Source organism: Cydia pomonella, chromosome 22 (genome assembly GCF_033807575.1).
Source record: "Cydia pomonella isolate Wapato2018A chromosome 22, ilCydPomo1, whole genome shotgun sequence".
NCBI lineage: Eukaryota > Metazoa > Arthropoda > Insecta > Lepidoptera > Tortricidae > Cydia > Cydia pomonella.
In genome coordinates, this window is record NC_084724.1 from 11,568,806 (window position 1) to 11,587,727 (window position 18,922).

Below are 18,922 nucleotides of genomic sequence, written 5' to 3' on the forward strand. Positions count from 1 at the left end.
TGGATTTCACGGGCCTATAAATCCCGGTCTTTTGATAGACTTGCGTGGGGATATAGATCCAACACGTAGAGGCCCTTTGGAGAGATTTAATGTCATGTAGAACGCCTGCTGGAACCCGTTCACAGGTGCAACAATAGATACCCATGAACCGGTCGCAGCAGGGATTGGGACTATTGTAGAAAAAGTGAACAGTAAAACGGTCTATGGATTGAAATTTGGGTGGACAATGAGACTGGGTTATTGCAAAGACGCCCGGACACCTGCCATAACAATGTTTTCACTAGTTATCGAGGCAGGCGGTGACTTGATGGGCCCCTGAAACTGCCGTCGTGAAGAAGCTCACCGATGTGAGCGGCTCAGGGGTGTCGAGAGGTGTACGCCGCTTTCTGCCCAGTGGCTGATTATTAATATCTGTGTCAGACTGTTTTGCTTTTTTTGATCTTTTTGTTTCTTAAAGTGCACTTCAAATATTCGCAAAAGCGGCCTAATTTACTAGGCCGCAAAGAGAAGCATGGTATTCTAAACTGACATCAATTAGCCTTAAAAGCAAAACAGTCCGACACAGATAACTTCATTACTATTTAAATCTCAAAATGCATTTAAGTTTTGGATGAGGAAACAAGCCGAGTACAAAACATCGTTTATTGAGATTTTTACGCAGGATTTTTCGCCTAACCTGGCGTTGTCCTTATCGCACTAGTATTAGGAGCCGCTTCCGTAAGCGAGAAGGATATATTCACCTGAAATATTTAAATCTAGTTCCCGTATCCTAAAGTAAGTAAGTTAGCGTTACAGCAAAGCGAACTGCAGTAACACGACTACGTAGGCGACGGCCGCGCTCACAAATCGCAGCGGCAACGCGGCGCCCACAGAGAACTGGTTGTATGCGGACATTCGCTGTGACGTCGCGCGGTTCAGTCGCACTACGTTCTTGCACATCCGGCATATATCTGAAATCGAAGAAATGCTGAGATAATAGACCGAATATATTGAGGTCTTAGACCGCGGAGTCGACGCTTGCGTCGTCTAGTTTCTCTTCTCGGCTGGACGTCAACTAGTTTATTACGGTATAGCTAACCCAATTTCATTAAGATGTAGGTAACGTAATTTTGATAAGCACAAATAGGGTTGGCATACGTCCCGTGTATATGGGACTGTCACTGTATTTAAGTATCGCGGAAAGAGTAAAGTATGTATCGCGTCCCGTATTTATCCCGTCCCATTTTTTCTATTTTCGCGTCCCGTTTTTGTCCCGTATATTAAGACGAAAGTGTAGGACTCGCGCGAAATGACTTTTTCATACAAACGTAGTTATTTACCTCTCTGGATATTCAAATTATTGAAAATATATTTCCATTTTGTAGTTAGGAAAATGGGGACTATGTTTGTATAGAGAAATGGCCGTCCCCTATCCTCTTAATACCGCTGTAGAATACCTATAGAAATGGTCACAATCATTATCAAGCTTATTTAAGTACTATGTAATATTACTATTTATAAGAATTATTGTACCCTTTGTGCCCAAACAAACATTAAAACATTTTCATCAGAAGCATATTATGTTCACGCGAATTCAACAAAACGAATGATGAATGAATGGTCTAGCCATTCCCTAACGCCAATGACTTTCGATCAGAATCCCTTAGTTTTCTAATGTTTTTTGTAGCTTATCATATTAACAGCAACGGCTGTAAACAAAATGGTATACCATATTTACTACAAAGTTCACTGTCTTCGAGATATTTGGCATCAAAGTTCAACAATTTTAGGCCAAAAAAGTGGTTTACTGGCCATAACTTTTGTGTTAATTAGTTTAAAATTAAAATCTCTGACCAGTTTTTAGAGACGTCAAAGACGAATCCAAATGTGTAGCTTTCGTACAAGTAAAATATTTCACAGCAATCTAGTAACGAAAACAGTGTTTTTAAACAATGTTTAAAAAATATATAAAACAATAAGTGTTCATTTCTTTCAAAATCTGGCAGACCAGAATGGAGATAAAAGATTGAAGAACCGATAGCAGTTTGTCTTATAATTCTATCTATAGTGCAAATGTAGGAGTACCGACTCAAAACTAGTCAAAAATCGATGAAAACCGCGGGGAGCCCCTTAGATGAACGGAGATACAATAACTATTAATTCATCGTTATTTAAGTTTATTGATAAGTCACCTAAATCCCCGATGGCCGCTATCGCCCGCGTACACTTGGTCTCGGCGTCTCGGAGGGCCGCGTAGAAGCGCTCGCACGCCACGCTCACGTTGACCAGCAGAAGGAAGTTCTTGGAGTTCCACGCAAAATACGTCACGCCACGGAGTAATCCGAACACCTGGAAAGCGTAGATTTCGGGGTTTTGCCATTCCGAAACTTCGGGAAATACCTATATATTTTTAACAGACTTAGAAATTCCAAAAGGTTTTCAATTCGATTGTATGTTTATTTTTTAGGGTTCCGTTGTCAACTAGGAACCCTTCTAGTTTCGCCATGTCTGTCTGTCTGTCCGTCCGCGGCTTTGCTCCCTTATCGTTATAGTGCTAGAAAGCTGCAATTTGGCATGTAAGTATACATAAATCCAAAATGGCGACAGAATGGTAAAATAAAAACTAGGAAAAAAATGATTTTAGGGTACCTACTATAAAAAATATTATTTTTTTTTACTTTAGACCAATGGTGTGAGATATCGTTGAATAGGTCTTTCAAAACGAATAAGGATCTCTAACAACCACTTTTTGAGAAAGCGAATATTTTCGGAAATTATCGGCCTAAAAAAATGTGTCCCCAAGTCGCAATTCCATACAAAGTAAGCCTTTTTTCATTGCTTATGTATAAATTACCTTACCTTTAATTCCTCGTGCGAAGCTGACTTAGCATATTCTAAAAATAATTGCATGGAATATAGTATACTGTGGAACGTCTGAAAGGTATGATAGAATATCTGAAAAGAATTTAAAAAATCAGTACAATCCACTATTACACCATAAAAATAAAATAAACAATAAGATATGATTTAACATGTCAATTCTTCGTGTTGTTACAAAATTGCTAAAATTCAAATACCTGGCTGGTTAGACTGTGCAAGAAGGCGTATCAGTTTGGGGTAGGTATCCCAAACTGATACGCCTTCTTGCACAGATTAAACGCATTTATTATCTTCTCATATGCCGAGAACATATCTTGACTACAATTCTCTCGAACCTCTGTTTCTTCAGACAAAATTTCACTCATTTTGCTATTCCACGCTTCTAATATACTCGCCGTCAATATAACAGTTCGTATAGCCAAGATAATGTTTAGATCATATGTTATAGACACCAAATGGCTCACAAGAAAAGATGCCTCGCCATGTGTTTCTTGATTAGCAACTCCAAATAAACCAGTGTATAAAATGTAGCCACCGAAGATGCAAGCTATATTCACGATATTCCAAAATTTATAGTTAGATAAAGTTTGTTTTGTATTGGAACTAAGACACCATAAAGCTTCCTGCAGTTCTACTACCATATATACTGCGTTAGCACTTTGAACTACGTTTATGACATATGAGAATATGGTCCCGAAGCAACCGACAACAAAATTTATTAATAATAGAGCATCACTATTTTCCCCGAAATAGTTATAGAAACACACAGTTACCAAACGATAAATTCGGATAAGTAACATTAGTACTGCACCGACAAAAGAACTTGTGTATGACCTTGGAGCTATAGGAGCAATGCATCTTTCTGTTATCATGAATTTAGGAAACAGGAAGAAATTTTGAGCGAAGATCAACGGACTTAAAGCGTCTAAAATTTTTTCGTCAATGATGTTTCTGGAATTTTCCATTTCTTTATTTTCGACTTTCTTTCGTGACAAGTTGACGTGGTACTGTCTATTATCAATGTGAAATAACCTTAGTGCTATGAAATAATTATATCACCGATTCAATCTATGAAAATAAACAAATTTCAATTAAAATAAAGTGCATGTATTATCTGATGATTGACAGCAACATGGAATAAAAACCAATTATATAATTGGATAGATGTCCACGACCGAACAAAAATTAAAGTGGTAATTGAATGACCAGCCTATTTATAGTACATTGTGATACAAGTGTGCTAAGTTGGTCATTGTCATTACACACGAGGCAATATTGAGCGCGCGAGCTGCAAGCGAGCGCGCAATAAGAAAGCCGATTTGTGTAATAATCATAGCACCCGCGTTTCATAGGACGTTTTTCAACACACTTGCGAGGAAGTGGGCTAAATCGGTTAGTATGCAGTCTTGAATCTGTCATACTGCCTGCTGCCCCTCGCCCCGCCGCCGGCTCCCGCCAGTCCACGTTGTAAAATCTACTCGACCAATTTAAGAAGACTCCGTTTCCATACATATTATTAGCAATCAGTTACCTTCTTAACTCAGTCGGATAATATAATGAAAAAGCACGCGTGTTATAATATACTGAAAAAGCACGCGTGTTTAATATCTAGGATTATGAGCCAAAAATCGGTGGAATAAAAACGCCGTTTTGAGCAAGTGTGTTGAAAACAAAGTTGACGAATTGTTATTGCCCCGCGTCACCCACACGTATCTAACACAACTCACATACTTAGGTGTGATTAAGTACCTACATATACATAGGAGTGTGCTTTTTTCAGGAAAATATGAGTTTGAGCCGATATAACACGTGCTCATTATTTTTTCATGTTCACAAACACACAGGTTGTATAATTAGTCACTTGCAATAATTTACAGGATGAATATATAGGTCGTACTGAGCAACTTTTACTATGGGACCATCCCCGAAATCGCAAAAAAAATGGCTGTTTCATACATTTTGGTTGTCTGACCGTGACATTTTGTATGGTAGAGTAAAAATTTTCTTCGCGATTTCGGGGTTGTTATATCATAGTAAAAGTTGCTCAGTATGAGCTATATATTCAGCCCATAAATATTGTAGGTGACTAAATACACACACCAGAAAGTAATTAGCCGGGTCCACACAGAGCGAGCATACGCGCGAGGCAATTTCCTCACGCACAAACCGGCTAGTGTAGACGTGCCTCGGTCGGTTTGTGCGTGAGGAAATTGCCTCGCACGTACGAGCTTTTTATGGTAAATAGTTAATTAGTTATCTATTTGTTTTACAACGGGGCAAAGTTATTGTTTAACCGCTCGTACTAGTATGAATACGCAAGCAAGCGAAAGATTTCACAATTCAACCACGCGCGTAGCGATTGGTTTGAAAAGTGGAAACCATGAGCGTTGCAAGGGTTTCAAGGTCACCCAGTGCAACAAAAATTGTCACCACAACAACAAACAAAATCAAGCCAAATAAATATTTGGCATTGATTTAATATTTACTATGCAAAATCATCATTTAAAAGTCAATTCTATCCGCCAACAACAGGAAACAACTCGAAATTAGCATCAAATTACTTTGCCTCTCTTGAGGATAAAACGCAACTTTCTCATCAGTCTTTCAACAATTGCGCGCAAGAGCGCCTTTACAAGCTAGTGCGCTGAAAAAATATTTATGCTGCTATCTGAAGGGCAAGGGAAGAATAATCTTAAAGCCATTTAAATACATGATCGATTTATTAATTGGAATGTATTTAGGTATATACAATGAGGCGCGATCTCGACTACAATCTTATCTGTTAATGAATATATTTTCATTAAAGGTATTTCAGGAAATGGGAAGGTTCGATTTGCAAATTCAAGTGATAAGCACACTATATGTGTCCATGTGTTACATGTAATAAAAATATTCATTAATTCATATATTAATGCGAGAAACTACCCTTGATTCCAAAGTATTCTTTTCAAATGATGAATTGGACACAACACTAAGTTTTAATATATTAAAATTATGTCTGTGTCTCATTCATTATCTACTCGGATTCACGAAACATGACATCTTGAAATGCAAGCAATTTCTTACTATTAGCTTTTCAATTATCTGCGAAGTTTCCCTTTCTTTTTAGGTTTTTCTTTATTCAAACATTTAAGCGTGTGGTAATCCTTCCAGCACGGCCCGATGCACAAGCCGACTTGGCACTTGGCGCACATCACTGTTACTTGACTCCGGCGGCCAAGCGCTTGGCACCGGTGGCATCTGCGTCTGCTCCTCCTATTTTTGCCCGACGGCATTTCTGTGTGGGTCGGATAGTGGTCGTTTTTACCATCCAACCTGATCTCGTTGCTTCTTGAAATCGGTTGGACGGTTACTTTGTTAGTTCCGTAGCGAACTGCTAAATTTTCAGCCAGCTCGTAACGAAAGTTCCTGTGGCTTATAGGTTTTGAAGTGTTGCAGTTGGACTGGTAAAGGACGTAAGCGTTTAGGATACTAGAGTTTAGGAGTCGGCGGAATATCTTGATGTACCATTTAAGACCTCGTTTCCTCTCCATGGTGTAGGACATTTTTTTGTCTTTATCAACGTTACATTTGTTGTAGTCGTGCAGAGCTAAAGGGATTCTCGGGAGCATGTGACTTAAGCTATTCTGAGCTACTAAAACCATATCTGGTTTATGGTATGTGGACACTATGGTGGTTAGTTCTGCATCTTTCCAGGATATGATGGAAATATCTCCGCTCTGCCAGGAGAGTAACTCTCCTTTCTGCAATCTCTTATCATCTATATTTTTGATAACTTCAGGAATGAGCGGTCTCTCTTTGTTTATTAAGCCGATGACGTCAGTTCGTCTCGTTTTCAAGTACCGAGTTAAAGGAACTTGTGTATATGTGGCATCCATGGCTACAGAATGTCCTCTGTCCAAGTATTGCTGCATGAGTTTAAGGGTGGTTTTCGCGTGCGCTCTCTCGTCTGTTCCTCGACCGGTGTCTATGAGGAATTTCAATAAATAACCAGTCCTAGCTTCGTAGAGCTCATGCGATTTAAAGCCGAACTGCTCTCGGTTCTTAATGCTTCTCTCCCAATTAAACTGGCCTTTCCACAGTGGATACGATTCGTTAAGACTCAAATACTGTCCAGGCACGTAAAGATTGCTAAATTTCATATTACAGTAATCTATGATAGGTTTAATTTTCGCCAATTTCTTCTCATTTCCAGTTACTTTAGAAACCAGGAGCGTGTCATTATCAACAAAATGTAAGAATCTGAGGAGTAGCTGGAACCTATTTCTACTCATTAATGATCTGAAGTTAGACATTTCCAATCTGCCCGTCGACCAGTAATCAGCAAGTTTTTCTCTGTGGCAAAACGGCATGAAAATCAAAACAGCGAAGAAAAGATACAACTCCTCAACCGTAGTGTCTTTCCACCTCGAAAGTCTTGAAGTATTCGGTATCCCGCCTTCAGTCTTGCATTTAGGGGTGATAGTTTGCCAGGCGTACTTGTTAGTTTCATCCGCGATTTTCTGCATTATATTCCTATCCCATATCGATGTGAATAGATCATATGGGGATTGAGTGTTGATTTTAGACCCGGGTACGAAGGTGTAAGGTTCTTGTCGGCCCGCGAACGTGCTGAAGTCCTGTGACCAGTAGAAGTTTTGGTTCATACAGTCGTATGTGTCGAAAGTTTCTTCCGGGGCGGGTTCCACTTTGAAGTTGGCCTGGTATTGTACGGAGAGCAGGGATCGTATGAAGTCTTCGTCATCCGCCTCGCTGCCGGAATCTACGGATATCACGTTGGGGTCTTTGAGCCTTTTATTTTTCTGGAAAAATATTGAAGAACAATGATCATCTTAAGATGTGGAGTATTATAGAGTGGGGCCACGCTAAGTTTTCATCACAATGCATCAAGTATGGAACTTATAGGGTTAATATTTCAGCACCGTGATTAGAGTTGTCTTAAGCAAGCCGCGTCCCTTATCATAGTCACCATCTAGTGAGTTTTAGAATATTAAAATGGGTCTCTATTGTTTCCCATAAAGTTTTAAGTCATAATGTATTGTTTGTCCGCATTTTCGTTAGTCATAATTTGGTTTTTCTCAGAAACGCGTAACTTTTCAGGATTGCCATAAAACAAACCTAACCTAACCTAACCTATCTATAGAATAACCTGAGGAAATTCCTGAAAAGTTAACGGTTTCAGAGTTATGACTAATGATAATATGACTATCATTACATTATGACTTACAATAATTATGTCAAACAAAGGGATCCGTATTAAAATAGACAGAATTGCGGTTGCATTACTCCTTCTAAGATCTTTTGTCACCGTAGTAAACTCAAATTTATAATAAAATTTTGGATTATTTAATAAGAAATGCTCTAGTTGATGGCGCCACTTTTTGATATTTAACAAATTTAACACATATCAGTGAAAGAACAAGGATCAAAGTCAAATGGCGTTCTAAAAGTTTTAATTATGTGTCGAAAGATGGCAGTAAATTTACTGTGGCTACAAAATTTACTTTGACAATCCACCTCTATTATGCTTACGGAAGGTGGAGATAAGGAATGAAATCTCTAGGAAAAAGAATCAAATGATAGACAGCGCACTTCACTTCGGTTCTTAGCTACTCTAGCGCTACTCTGGAGAGATTTTGAACTATTATTTTATAGCTGACCACTGGACACTTTTGCATAAGTTCTGCCTATGGAGATTGCGTTCCTTAACTCTACCTTCCATAATTATACTGTTTGCATTTGACGTAACTAGTTTCGATGTCCGAATAGAGGATAAAAGTCATAGCTTACCTTGTTTTTGTCTTCGCCCACCTCACCCTCATTCGAAGCTTGCCCGTTCTCTTCATCTGAAAATTGCAAAAACGCGTTACAATTATCGCAAAAAGTTAATGCCCAGTTCGGATTGACTTCAAATTGCGTCGCAAAATGATGTCAATGTAACATTAGCTTAACACATTTTTGCTATAATTGCAGGTTTATGCAATTTTCATTTGGACCGGTCTCTTTAAAAATGGTATTATTAGGACTTCGTATGGAAAACTTTTAATATTATTTAACGATTATATGATTTAGGTCCTGTATACGGAAATGCGGAAGCTAAGTTTACATTCACTAATGAGTAGAGCAAAAAAAAAATGTGTACTTAATCCCATTTGTTTATTTGACAGCCGGGATTGATTCATTTGAATGTACCTATTCCCATCTGTGCCCGGCGGGGACATTTGGGAACACACCCAAAAAATAACGAGCAAAAACGTTTATATAATGGGGTAAAAATAGACATACTTAGTTCAATGTTTATTTCACCATACAATAGTAAGAATTATTGCGATATTATACAGGTTGTTTATTTACGGGTACCTGCAATCATTTATGGGCTGAATATATAGGTCATACTGAACAACTTTTACTATGGGACCAACCCCGAAATCACAAAAAAAAAATTAAGTCTCCATAGAAAATTTTTGACGACCGGTATGGCCTAGTGGGTAGTGACCCTGCCTATGAAGCCGATGGTCCCGGGTTCAAATCCTGGTAAGGGCATTTATTCGTGTGATGAGCATGGATATTTGTTCCTGAGTCATGGGTGTTTTCTATGTATTTAAGTATTTATAAATATTTATATACCTATTATATATATCGTTGTCTAAGTACCCTCAACACAAGCTTTATTGAGCTTACTGTGGGACTTAGTCAATTTGTGTAATAATGTCCTATAATATTTATTTATTTATTTTAAAATTTCAAGGTCAAACAACCGAAATTTATAAAAGACAATTTTTTGTCGCGATATTGGGGTTGGTCCCATAGTAAAAGGTTGCTCAGTATGACCTATATATTCACCCCGTATATTATTGCTACTAAATAAATAACCTGTATAATTGGAAATCGATAAAAAATCATTTAACTGCTTTGTCAATGGTAAAAATCACAGAAAACTAAGCATAAAACAAAAACAAACAAAACAACAATTACAATAAGATACATTTAATTACATAAAACAGTCTAAATTGTAATAATCCCCCTACAAGCCTTGAACGAGTTACAATTGTAATATTGTAAACTGTTACTGAATATAATATTATATCCTCGTAAGGCCTAAGGTCCTACCTATAGGACTTATTCAGTTCGATGAATTTAAATCATATTCAATTAGGACAGAGTTGCATTTGTTTTGTTTCGTGCAATTTTCAAACAAAATAAAATCTACTGTATTCCGTGCACCATAGGTTCAAATTCCAGTGGCAAATTTTGGATTTTTCATTTCTATGGCTGGGCCTTAAGAGGATATTAGGAAACCTCCATATGAACTATAACACAGTACTTTGAGATTAGTACTCGAAAATATTTGAATGCGTGATTTTATACAGATAATTCGTTCTAATTTTTAGTGATGTGACGATTTTAAATAGGGAGTATTACTGCAATGTTCTGCCGACAGAGTGCAGCACTAGCACATTTCGTAAACCATAGAGTAACTTATACATATTGTGTCTTAAACTGTTTTTTGACAAGTTTTCACGCACGGGAAAATCGAAATTTAGTTATCTGCCTCTTCATCGCTCGAATATGCAAGAGTAATAGAGGTTAGATAACGAAATTTCGATTTTCTTGTTTCGCGGTAGAACCTCAGATTGTGATGGATTGTGGTAGTGGCGCCCCCTACGTAGAGTTTCGCGTAATATTCCCTATTACTCAAAAATTCTAGGAAAGTGACGTATTTTTATAGACAAATGAATGAAACTGACCGGTAATGTCTTAATAGCAAAGAAAGCCTCCCTCATAGTTGTAGTAAATGGCGTTACTTTGTTAGTCCAAAATTAGAAATGTAAATTTACTGGCCTTATAATTGGCAAAGTCTATGAAAGGACTCGCGCCGATTCTCACTAACACGAAATCTTATGGAACGTCCCACAAGAAAAATTAAAATGAAAAAAAAAAAAATTCTAATCGAAACCTATAATATATTATTCTGAAGCGATCGACATCAAAATCAAAGTGATTTGTTAAGATTAAGTTAGTGGAAACCGCTTTCTCCCGAAATTGAATAATAGCATAGAAAAATTACGGATTTTCATGCGGTTTTCAGCTATCAATAGAGTGAGTCCTGAGGAAGGAGGTTTAGATGAATAATTTATTAAGATTTTGCGTAACCCGTGCGAAGCCTCCATAAGACAACGTGGAAAAATCCCCAAAATGAGGGCAGCATCCGTTGTGCATCTAGCATTGACATATATATCTAAGGACGGGCCTTACGGGCAATAAGAATGGGGCCAGTACAGCGGTGTCATGCACACGGATTCGAGTCAATCGTGCAGTCTAACGCCGCAACGCGATTGGTTGATGAGTTCGCATCACGCGCGCGATTGGTCGCAACTAGTTCCGTTAGATTGCATGATTGGCTCGAATTCGAGAGTGACACCACTAAACTATTGCCATTCTTATTTTTTTATTTTTTTTATTTTATTGGTATTCAGGATAACAACAGCCGTAAATATAACTAAACATATAAATGCTTACATAAAAGAAGGCCAATGACAGTCATCCATTAAATTGCAATACATAACAAAGTAAAATAACAAAAAAATTAAAAACGACGAAAATGTACAATATACACACAAATGCTCGAAACCTTAAAAATACATACCGGTCGTAAAATATGTACTTAATAAATAATCGAGTTTAATTTGCTTTTGGCAGAAGACCATAAAATTTGCATTAGTAACATATCCAAATAAATACCTGAACATAGTATTTGAACTGAATTTTTATTAATGGTAGAATTAGGTAGTAAGAAATAAAAATTTCAATATTTAGAAAGAAACTCCTTAAAAAATAAAACTAACAAATTGCATTGCATTTCCCAAGTACCCATCAACACATTAGATATTATTATTATAAGTGCCCGTAAGGCCCGTCCTTAGTTAAATATGTCAATGGCATCTAGCAAATAAACTAAGTTAATGTTTGGGAATGACGCCATTTATAACAATGAGGAATAACATTTTTTGATAAAGATTACCAGACTATATTTTGTCATCTTCAATATTACATATCTTTTAAATTTCAAAAATAATAAGAACATAATTTAAACTATTTTCATCGAAATTTAATCGTCTCGACTGGACGTTTTCTCGATCTTTTAGAAAACGGTTATTGCAATTTAGTAAAAATTATAAACTAGAGCCTACGCCAATTCTAGGGATAAGTTGCCGAGCGGACCCCAGGCTTCCATTAAAAATAAGTTAAACCGTTAAATTTTATTCAACAATTATTTTCGTCATTAGATTAAATTCAATCCAATTCTGCATCTAGGATCGACGATCGAGTTTTAACATTTTACGCTAAATTTTATAAAACCATCAAATTGCTTGTAACCATTGACATATATATCTTGACGGGCCTTACGGACACTATGAATGGTGCTAGTTCAGTGGTGTCACGAATCCGAGACAATCGTGCAGTGCAAGGCCTGTCCTTAGATATATATGTCAATACTAAACCCTTAACACATTTACTGCCAGACAAAAAACGGCGCACTACCCCAGAAACCGGTGGTCTATAGCTGCGTACAAGACAACCCGCCCAGCGGGTTGTCCGTCCAACAAAGTTCACGAGCGCCCACCAGGTGGGTTCCCGGCAGTGAATGTGTTAACAAAGTTTTTTCGGCGAAGTTGAAATTAAGTCGATTTCAGCAGAAACTGTTAACCTAATTCATAGTGTCTCTGACAATTGCTTGTACACATTCCTTCAACCCATTTATTTGCAGCACCAACACTGCACTTCACCGCCTAAGTAAGAATAAGTAATATAATGCGCCTCTAACTTTTCTCCTTGTGTTTGTCTGAGGACGGCCGCCGGCCCAGCAGGTCCAGCTTGCAGCACTTGTCCTCCTAAAACAACCAGCACAAACTTTTAGTGAAGCTCTGAATAACCCCCTTATTCATAAACGTCTATACTATCCGCAAAACTATCTGGCCGGTCAGGTTATAATGCCATCTCTTTCACTCTTGGTTGGTCTTAACAAGGGTAAAGGAGATAGCATTATGATCTCAGTGGCCAGTTAGTTTTGCGGCAAGTATACTAAAGTTGACAAGCCGCTTATAATCGTTTGTCCCTTTCCATCATACCGATACGTCAGAAAGGGACAAATGATTATTAGCGGCTTGTTAACTTTAGTAGACGTTTCTAAATAAGGGGGCTAAACTTTAACGATTTGTACACAGTTTTTGTAACGAAAATGGCACTTCGACGCGTGTAATTGTGTACTCGACACATGTTGAATATTATAACAAAATGTAGCTAAATGGATAGAAAATGAGTGTTCCGTTATAAAATAAAACCGGCCAAGAGCATGTCGGGCCACGCTCAGTGTAGGGTTCCGTAGTTACTCTCCCGTCACAATAAGCTAAACTGGAGCTTAAAGTGTAGTAAATGGTACCTTTCACCCGAGTTAAACAAATAGGCAAATTTGCATAATCAGTACCTAATTAAAGTAAGTCTTTTTACTATGAAGGGAAAACTTTTTGCGATAACTCAAAAACAGCTAAACTGATCATGTCCGCTATAGTTTTCATTTAATGTATTTCTTAAGCTCTACTTCCACGATTTTTTTCATATTTTTTGGACCTATGGTTCAAAAGTTAGAGGGGGGGGGACACATTTTTTTTTTCTTTCGGAGCGATTATCTCCGAATATATTCACTTTATCAAAAAATGTTTCTTGAAAACCCCTATTAGTTTTGAAAGACCTTTCCAACGATACCCCACACTCTAGGGTTGAAGCGAAAAAAAAAATTCACCCCCACTTTACGTGTAGGGGAGGTACCCAAAAAAAAATTAAATTTTTAGATTTTATTGTACGACTTTGTCGGCTTTATTGATTTATATATCCATGCCAAATTTCAGCTTTCTAGCACTAACGACCACGGAGCAAAGCCTCGGACAGACAGACAGACAGACAGACAGACAGACAGACAGACAGACAGACAGACGGACATGGCGAAACTATAAGGGTTCCGTTTTATGCCATTTGGCTACGGAACCCTAAAAAGTCAAATTTAAAAATACATATTGAGATTATAAAAAATACATGGCTCCAAACATTTTTTTAACTTTCAAAAAGAGAAAAAAAATGGTACCATTCGATTTCCTACATTATATTAAAAAAATAAATTATATGATAACTATATACATAAACGCAATATTTTAGGGTCACAATAGCAATTTTCTTAATAGTCCATACATTTAAGACAGACTAATGTAATGTGACGTAACATTATAATATCATGTTGTTAGAGGCGAGTACGTGCGTCAGACTTAACTCTCATTTCTGACCTTTGTGTTGCTTAAATGCCACGAGTCCTATATAGACATTTGATCTACAGGAAAATCAAGATCAGCGACACCTCGTAACTCATGAGGCCCTGGTACTTGCTCCTTGCTAAATTCAATTTTTGGTCAGTTTTTTCTCGATTTTGGCCACCGTAGCCTACGGAGACTAACAAGCAACGCTAAGCGGTCTTCATAGTCTACGGGTGTTGCTATATTACGGGTATCATATGCGTGTTTCTGACTTATGAAGCAATTGTTTCTACTATGCAACCAAATGAAAGTTTTGTAAGTTGGCTACAATGCACTAAGTTTGAAACTGTATTTTGATTTTGTTAAGTTGGTAGCCATTAATTGCAGTAACGTTATAGCGATTTTAAAGCACAAGTGCTGTTATGAGGAATAGACAATATAGACTTTTCTTCAAACCTTTTATATACGTTCTTATATTAGTGGTCATGAATACATAAATGACAGATAACTGTAGAGGAGTAGGAAAAGTTTTTAAAGTTAACTTACTGGTTCGCTGTCACTGGAGTCCCCGGTGTCGCTGGAGGAGTCCGAGCCGTAGTGCCGCAGCCCCGGCAGCACGCCCACACACCGCATCGCTCCCAGCTCCGCTGCGTCGGCAGAAGGCACGCTGGAAACCAAGCAAGTACTACTTGTACTAGCTCTGTGCTGACCAAAGAGAATTAAGAAGAGTGCTCACTCCATAGTCCATACAACGGTTTTGTTACCAAAAATACTTATTATTTTCGTAGTCCACATCCAGCGTCAAGTAGCGGAACTCTCAGTACTGCTACTCAACAATAATGCTCAACGATTTTCCGCTAATATTATAACTAGAGTAACCGGAACTCGATTTTTAACTCCTACGCCTCTAGTTATAATATTAGCTGAAAATCTTTGAGCATTAGACTTTTTGGTTTGCCGCGACATCTATGGTCGAGTAGCAGTACTGAGTTCCGCTATTTAATGCTAGATGTGGACTACGAACACAATAGTATTTTTGGTAACAAAACCGTTGTATGGAGTGAGCACTTTTGGTCTTCTTAAGTCTCTTTGGTGCTGACTGAGGCGCTTTATAGGAAGCGTGTGTGAACTGTAGATGTGATGTGAGGATCCCCGTGTTTATTGTGCTCGTGGTGCAATATATTATAACTGTTTAAACAGTTGATTATAAAAATGAGTATATCTCGTTATTATTGTAATTACACAAACCCATTCTGTTAGATGTGTACCTACTATTTAAATAGTGTTATGTTTTATCTCTTTAAATTAAAGAACGTAACACCACCCAAATATATTTGTGTGAAAATCCGGCCCTGTTTTTTACCTGCTCCTCGAGAAACATAACATTGCTTCCTTGGCGCTAGCTAGCCGTGCGCTCGCATTACCAGTGCAAGCGAGGTCTTCGAATACGTATCTTTGTTTCGGATCGCAGTGTCACAAGTTAAGCTGGTTTGAGAGCGTTTAGTCGCCTACCTTAGACGCACCAATAGAGATCAGACAGCTATTCTGTTAGAATTCTGTATTAGTTCATAATGAATCTTATTCCGTGCTCAATAGAGTAGTAATTCAATAAACGCTACCTATGCGGCCTGCCCATTTTTTCATAGTGCGATAATCCGTAGAAGCTTACGGAGAAAAATACAAACTATAGCAAGAAAATTTATTGTGAGCGGTGTTCCAGATGCGATCGCGCCATTACGTTCATCTCAGCTCATTCGTGGGGCGCTGCGTCTGCTGAAATCCATCGTATTTCCATCCAGTTCCAGCGTTTTTTCTGGCCATAATGTGTTGTATTTTGGCGGTTCCGTGGGAATCTTCAGAATCCTTCACCGGAACAAGTGATGCATCAAAAAAAATGTTGTCAACTAAACGATTTCATGACATGAAACGGAGCACATAAAATAATCGAGGTCACCACACTTAAAACAATTAAGGTTAAGCTTATGAAGCCAATAGCTTATTTGTGGTATGGGTAGGTCCCGTCAGAGTTTCACCTGCAACAAATCGTCGCTATACTTACTCAACGTCGTATCTACATATTAGATACGTATATCAGATACCAACTTGAGTAAGTATAGCGACGAAATTTCGGTCTTGACCTTCCAGTAAATGAGCTTTTACTTACCTGTCTGTAACATTGCCGTTACTTTTGGCCGGCGGGGGCGCAGCGGTGCCTTTGTCTGCCTCTAACTCGCTCGCTTTACGTTTCCTCACCACCACCTATGACACCAAAAATTTGGTTTACATTATGGAAGGTGGCGGTATATAAGGAATGAAATCTCCATATATCAAAAAATGTCATCAAAAAAACCTTAAATGTGTGGCGCTATAACTATATTACCTATAATACTTGAAAAAAAATCAAAACATAGACAGCGCACTTCACGCCGACAATAGCGCCTACGTTCTTAGCTACTCTAGACTACTCTGGAGAGATTTGGGACTATTATTTATAGCTGACAATTGGACACTTTTGGATCAGTTTTGCCTATGGAGATTGCATTCCTTACCTCTACCTTTCATAGTTTACATTCAAAAATTAAAAGAAAAACTATTTTATAGGTGTGCAATAAAGAGTATTTGTATTGCTTTGTATTTTCTGTGAAGTATAATGTTACGTACGTGTGCTGGCATGCTCCTAGAACCGAACCAGGGCTATATGTAACAGGTTGTCACTAGTTATTTTATGTGGGCTGTACATCATGAAATGTAACGTGGACATACCCCTTGCAGTTTGTTCTTCTGTTGCTGCGCGGGCGTGGTGCGCGCCGGCGCCAGCTGCGCTCGCAGTCGCGTCAGCTCTTCACTCTCGGCTAATGTTGACACGCGCTCTCTGATACAACGCAAACTTTAAATTACTAGCGAGCCTGTTTGACTCGTGCCCAAAACCACTCCGGCTGCGAGCCAAGACGCGTATGTAAACAGTCGGCTTGTAACTCATCTTGCGTCTCGGCTTGCCACGGGCACGCGAATTTAATATTCTTTTGTGGATTAAATGATAAATAAAGCAGTACCTAAACTCCTGCATCTCCTTCTGCTCCTGCATGGAGATCTGCTGCGCCGCCTTGGCTTTGCTGCGCTCCACCAGGTCCAGGAAACCCACCTCGTCATCATCCAGCCCTCGGATCATGTTTTCTGGTTATATGTTATATCATTATTGTCAACTTAAATCTATTAGCATTGTCATATGGCATTACTTTATCTATGTAAGAGTAAAATCCCTACTAATATTATAATTATAAATGCAATAGTAACTCTTGTCTGTCTGTCTGTTACCTTATCACTCATAAATCACTAAACCAATTTAGACAAAATTTAGTATTGGGATAGTTTAAGGCCCTGGAGAAGGATATATAATAATCAATCATCATTTCAATATTGAGGCCATTTATACCAGTTGCTCTGTGAGCTGTTACATTAAGACTAGAAAATGTAAAAGTGAAAATAATTAGTTTATTCAGTTGTTATCATGATGAACTCACAATGGTCTTGAGTCTTTACGCCAATTTCCCCATATGGAAAAAAATCCAAAAACTGGATCTACAAAAAAATCTTATTTAATCATAGATTTGAATCCGGTCACAAAATTGCAACCTGTGAGACAGAACATCCGGACATACGCAAGCAAAATGCCCGAGCTAAACTGGAGACCTTCACTTACGCTATGCTCAATTATAAGAGACATTGAAACAATCCATTCAACAGTTATCTATATCTTTTAAATAGTTCCACTTAAGGTAAACATAGTAACATACTTAGTTTGTGAGCCTCCTCATATTCAGCATCTTTCCTCATCTTCTGCTCCTCAAGGCGCTGGTACAGAGGCCTGGTGTCATACGGCTCTTCTGGGGCCTCTGTAATCATACTGACTTGGGTTATCGCCGCTTTGTACGTCTATTATTTCGAACATTTACTTTAAACTGATGCTAGCTTTTGAAACTGATTAGAAATAGATAATGGGATATAAAAGTAGCAATTATTACAGTTTTAACTAGATCACTCATTATTGTAGCATTGATAAAGAAATTACGCACGCAATACTAATATGACATTTACCGTTTACAAACCTACACAGCTGAAGGTTTTGTTATAATACTCGAAATAACACTATAGCATTGAATACCATTTGGCTTACACTTTTAAATAACATACAGAAATATTATATTTATCAAAAACGGATACACTGAAGTCCCATCAAAACAATATTGGTAAGCTAGTTTACCTTTGGGTTGGTCTTCAGTTCGAACTTTGTCCCATTCTTCTTGGCGACGTCGTCTCTGCTCCAATATTTCCGATTCAGATATAAATCCAGAACTCATTGTCCTTAATTTTAACAAAGAAATTGATAAATTAAAGCAGCAAAACGAATCTCTTTATATCAGTATTGCTAACCTAACTTTTTTACTATTCGATTCGACTATTAGTCGATGTTATTCAATTGATTACGTTTATGAGTATTGCTACAAATATACAATGAAAGTAATAATAAAGTTTGTAAACAAAAGTAATCATATCCTGGCTGAAATAATATTTAAGCCAATTGACAATGTAGGATTTAAGATTTTAAAGTATATTACTTAAAGTAACAAAAATATTAAAATCATATAATCGCAGCAATCTTCGTAAACGTCACTATTACCACAGATTAGATATATATATATATATATATATATATTTACTTTATGCTATTACATCAATAGCGTTTACAAAGCCTAGTTGAA

The 18,922-nt window shown here is 37.8% G+C and overlaps 2 protein-coding genes across 3 annotated transcripts; both read right to left on the reverse strand.

Moving 5' to 3' along the window:
• Window positions 1-618: 618 nt before the first annotated feature.
• Window positions 619-3,003, reverse strand: LOC133530320 (uncharacterized). Its single transcript, XM_061868215.1, has 3 exons — window positions 2,839-3,003; window positions 2,172-2,328; window positions 619-950 (listed from the first exon to the last, which is right to left on the reverse strand). Exons 1-3 carry the CDS (start codon window positions 2,887-2,889, stop codon window positions 790-792), a joined length of 369 nt encoding a protein of 122 aa, XP_061724199.1. The 5' UTR covers window positions 2,890-3,003; the 3' UTR covers window positions 619-789.
• Window positions 3,004-5,560: 2,557 nt separating this feature from the next.
• Window positions 5,561-18,636, reverse strand: LOC133530280 (piggyBac transposable element-derived protein 4). Of its 2 annotated transcripts, none has more exons than XM_061868162.1 (9): window positions 18,424-18,636; window positions 17,957-18,055; window positions 17,216-17,336; window positions 16,926-17,034; window positions 16,327-16,421; window positions 14,709-14,829; window positions 12,686-12,752; window positions 8,650-8,705; window positions 5,561-7,661 (listed from the first exon to the last, which is right to left on the reverse strand). In XM_061868162.1, the coding sequence occupies exons 1-9, from the start codon at window positions 18,518-18,520 to the stop codon at window positions 5,940-5,942; spliced, it is 2,487 nt and encodes an 828-aa protein (XP_061724146.1). In that variant the 5' UTR covers window positions 18,521-18,636; the 3' UTR covers window positions 5,561-5,939. The 2 variants fall into 2 exon arrangements, with proteins under 2 accessions (XP_061724146.1, XP_061724148.1); XM_061868164.1 differs by having other exon boundaries at window positions 17,957-18,066; window positions 18,424-18,580.
• Window positions 18,637-18,922: the final 286 nt, after the last annotated feature.

Bases quoted from the DNA above. Each gene is read 5' to 3' on its own strand.
- LOC133530320 (XM_061868215.1), bottom strand. From the start codon at position 2,889: ATGCAATTATTTTTAGAATATGCTAAGTCAGCTTCGCACGAGGAATTA. The intron at 2,329-2,838 runs GTAAGGTAATTT...TACGCTTTCCAG, and splicing joins CTTCGCACGAGGAATTAAAG to GTGTTCGGATTACTCCGTGG. The intron at 951-2,171 runs GTGACTTATCAA...CTTCGATTTCAG, and splicing joins AGCGGCCATCGGGGATTTAG to ATATATGCCGGATGTGCAAG.
- LOC133530280 (XM_061868162.1), bottom strand. From the start codon at position 18,520: ATGAGTTCTGGATTTATATCTGAATCGGAAATATTGGAGCAGAGACGA. The intron at 18,056-18,423 runs GTAAACTAGCTT...GTATGATTACAG, and splicing joins AACTGAAGACCAACCCAAAG to AGGCCCCAGAAGAGCCGTAT. The intron at 17,035-17,215 runs GTACTGCTTTAT...GCGTTGTATCAG, and splicing joins AAGGAGATGCAGGAGTTTAG to AGAGCGCGTGTCAACATTAG.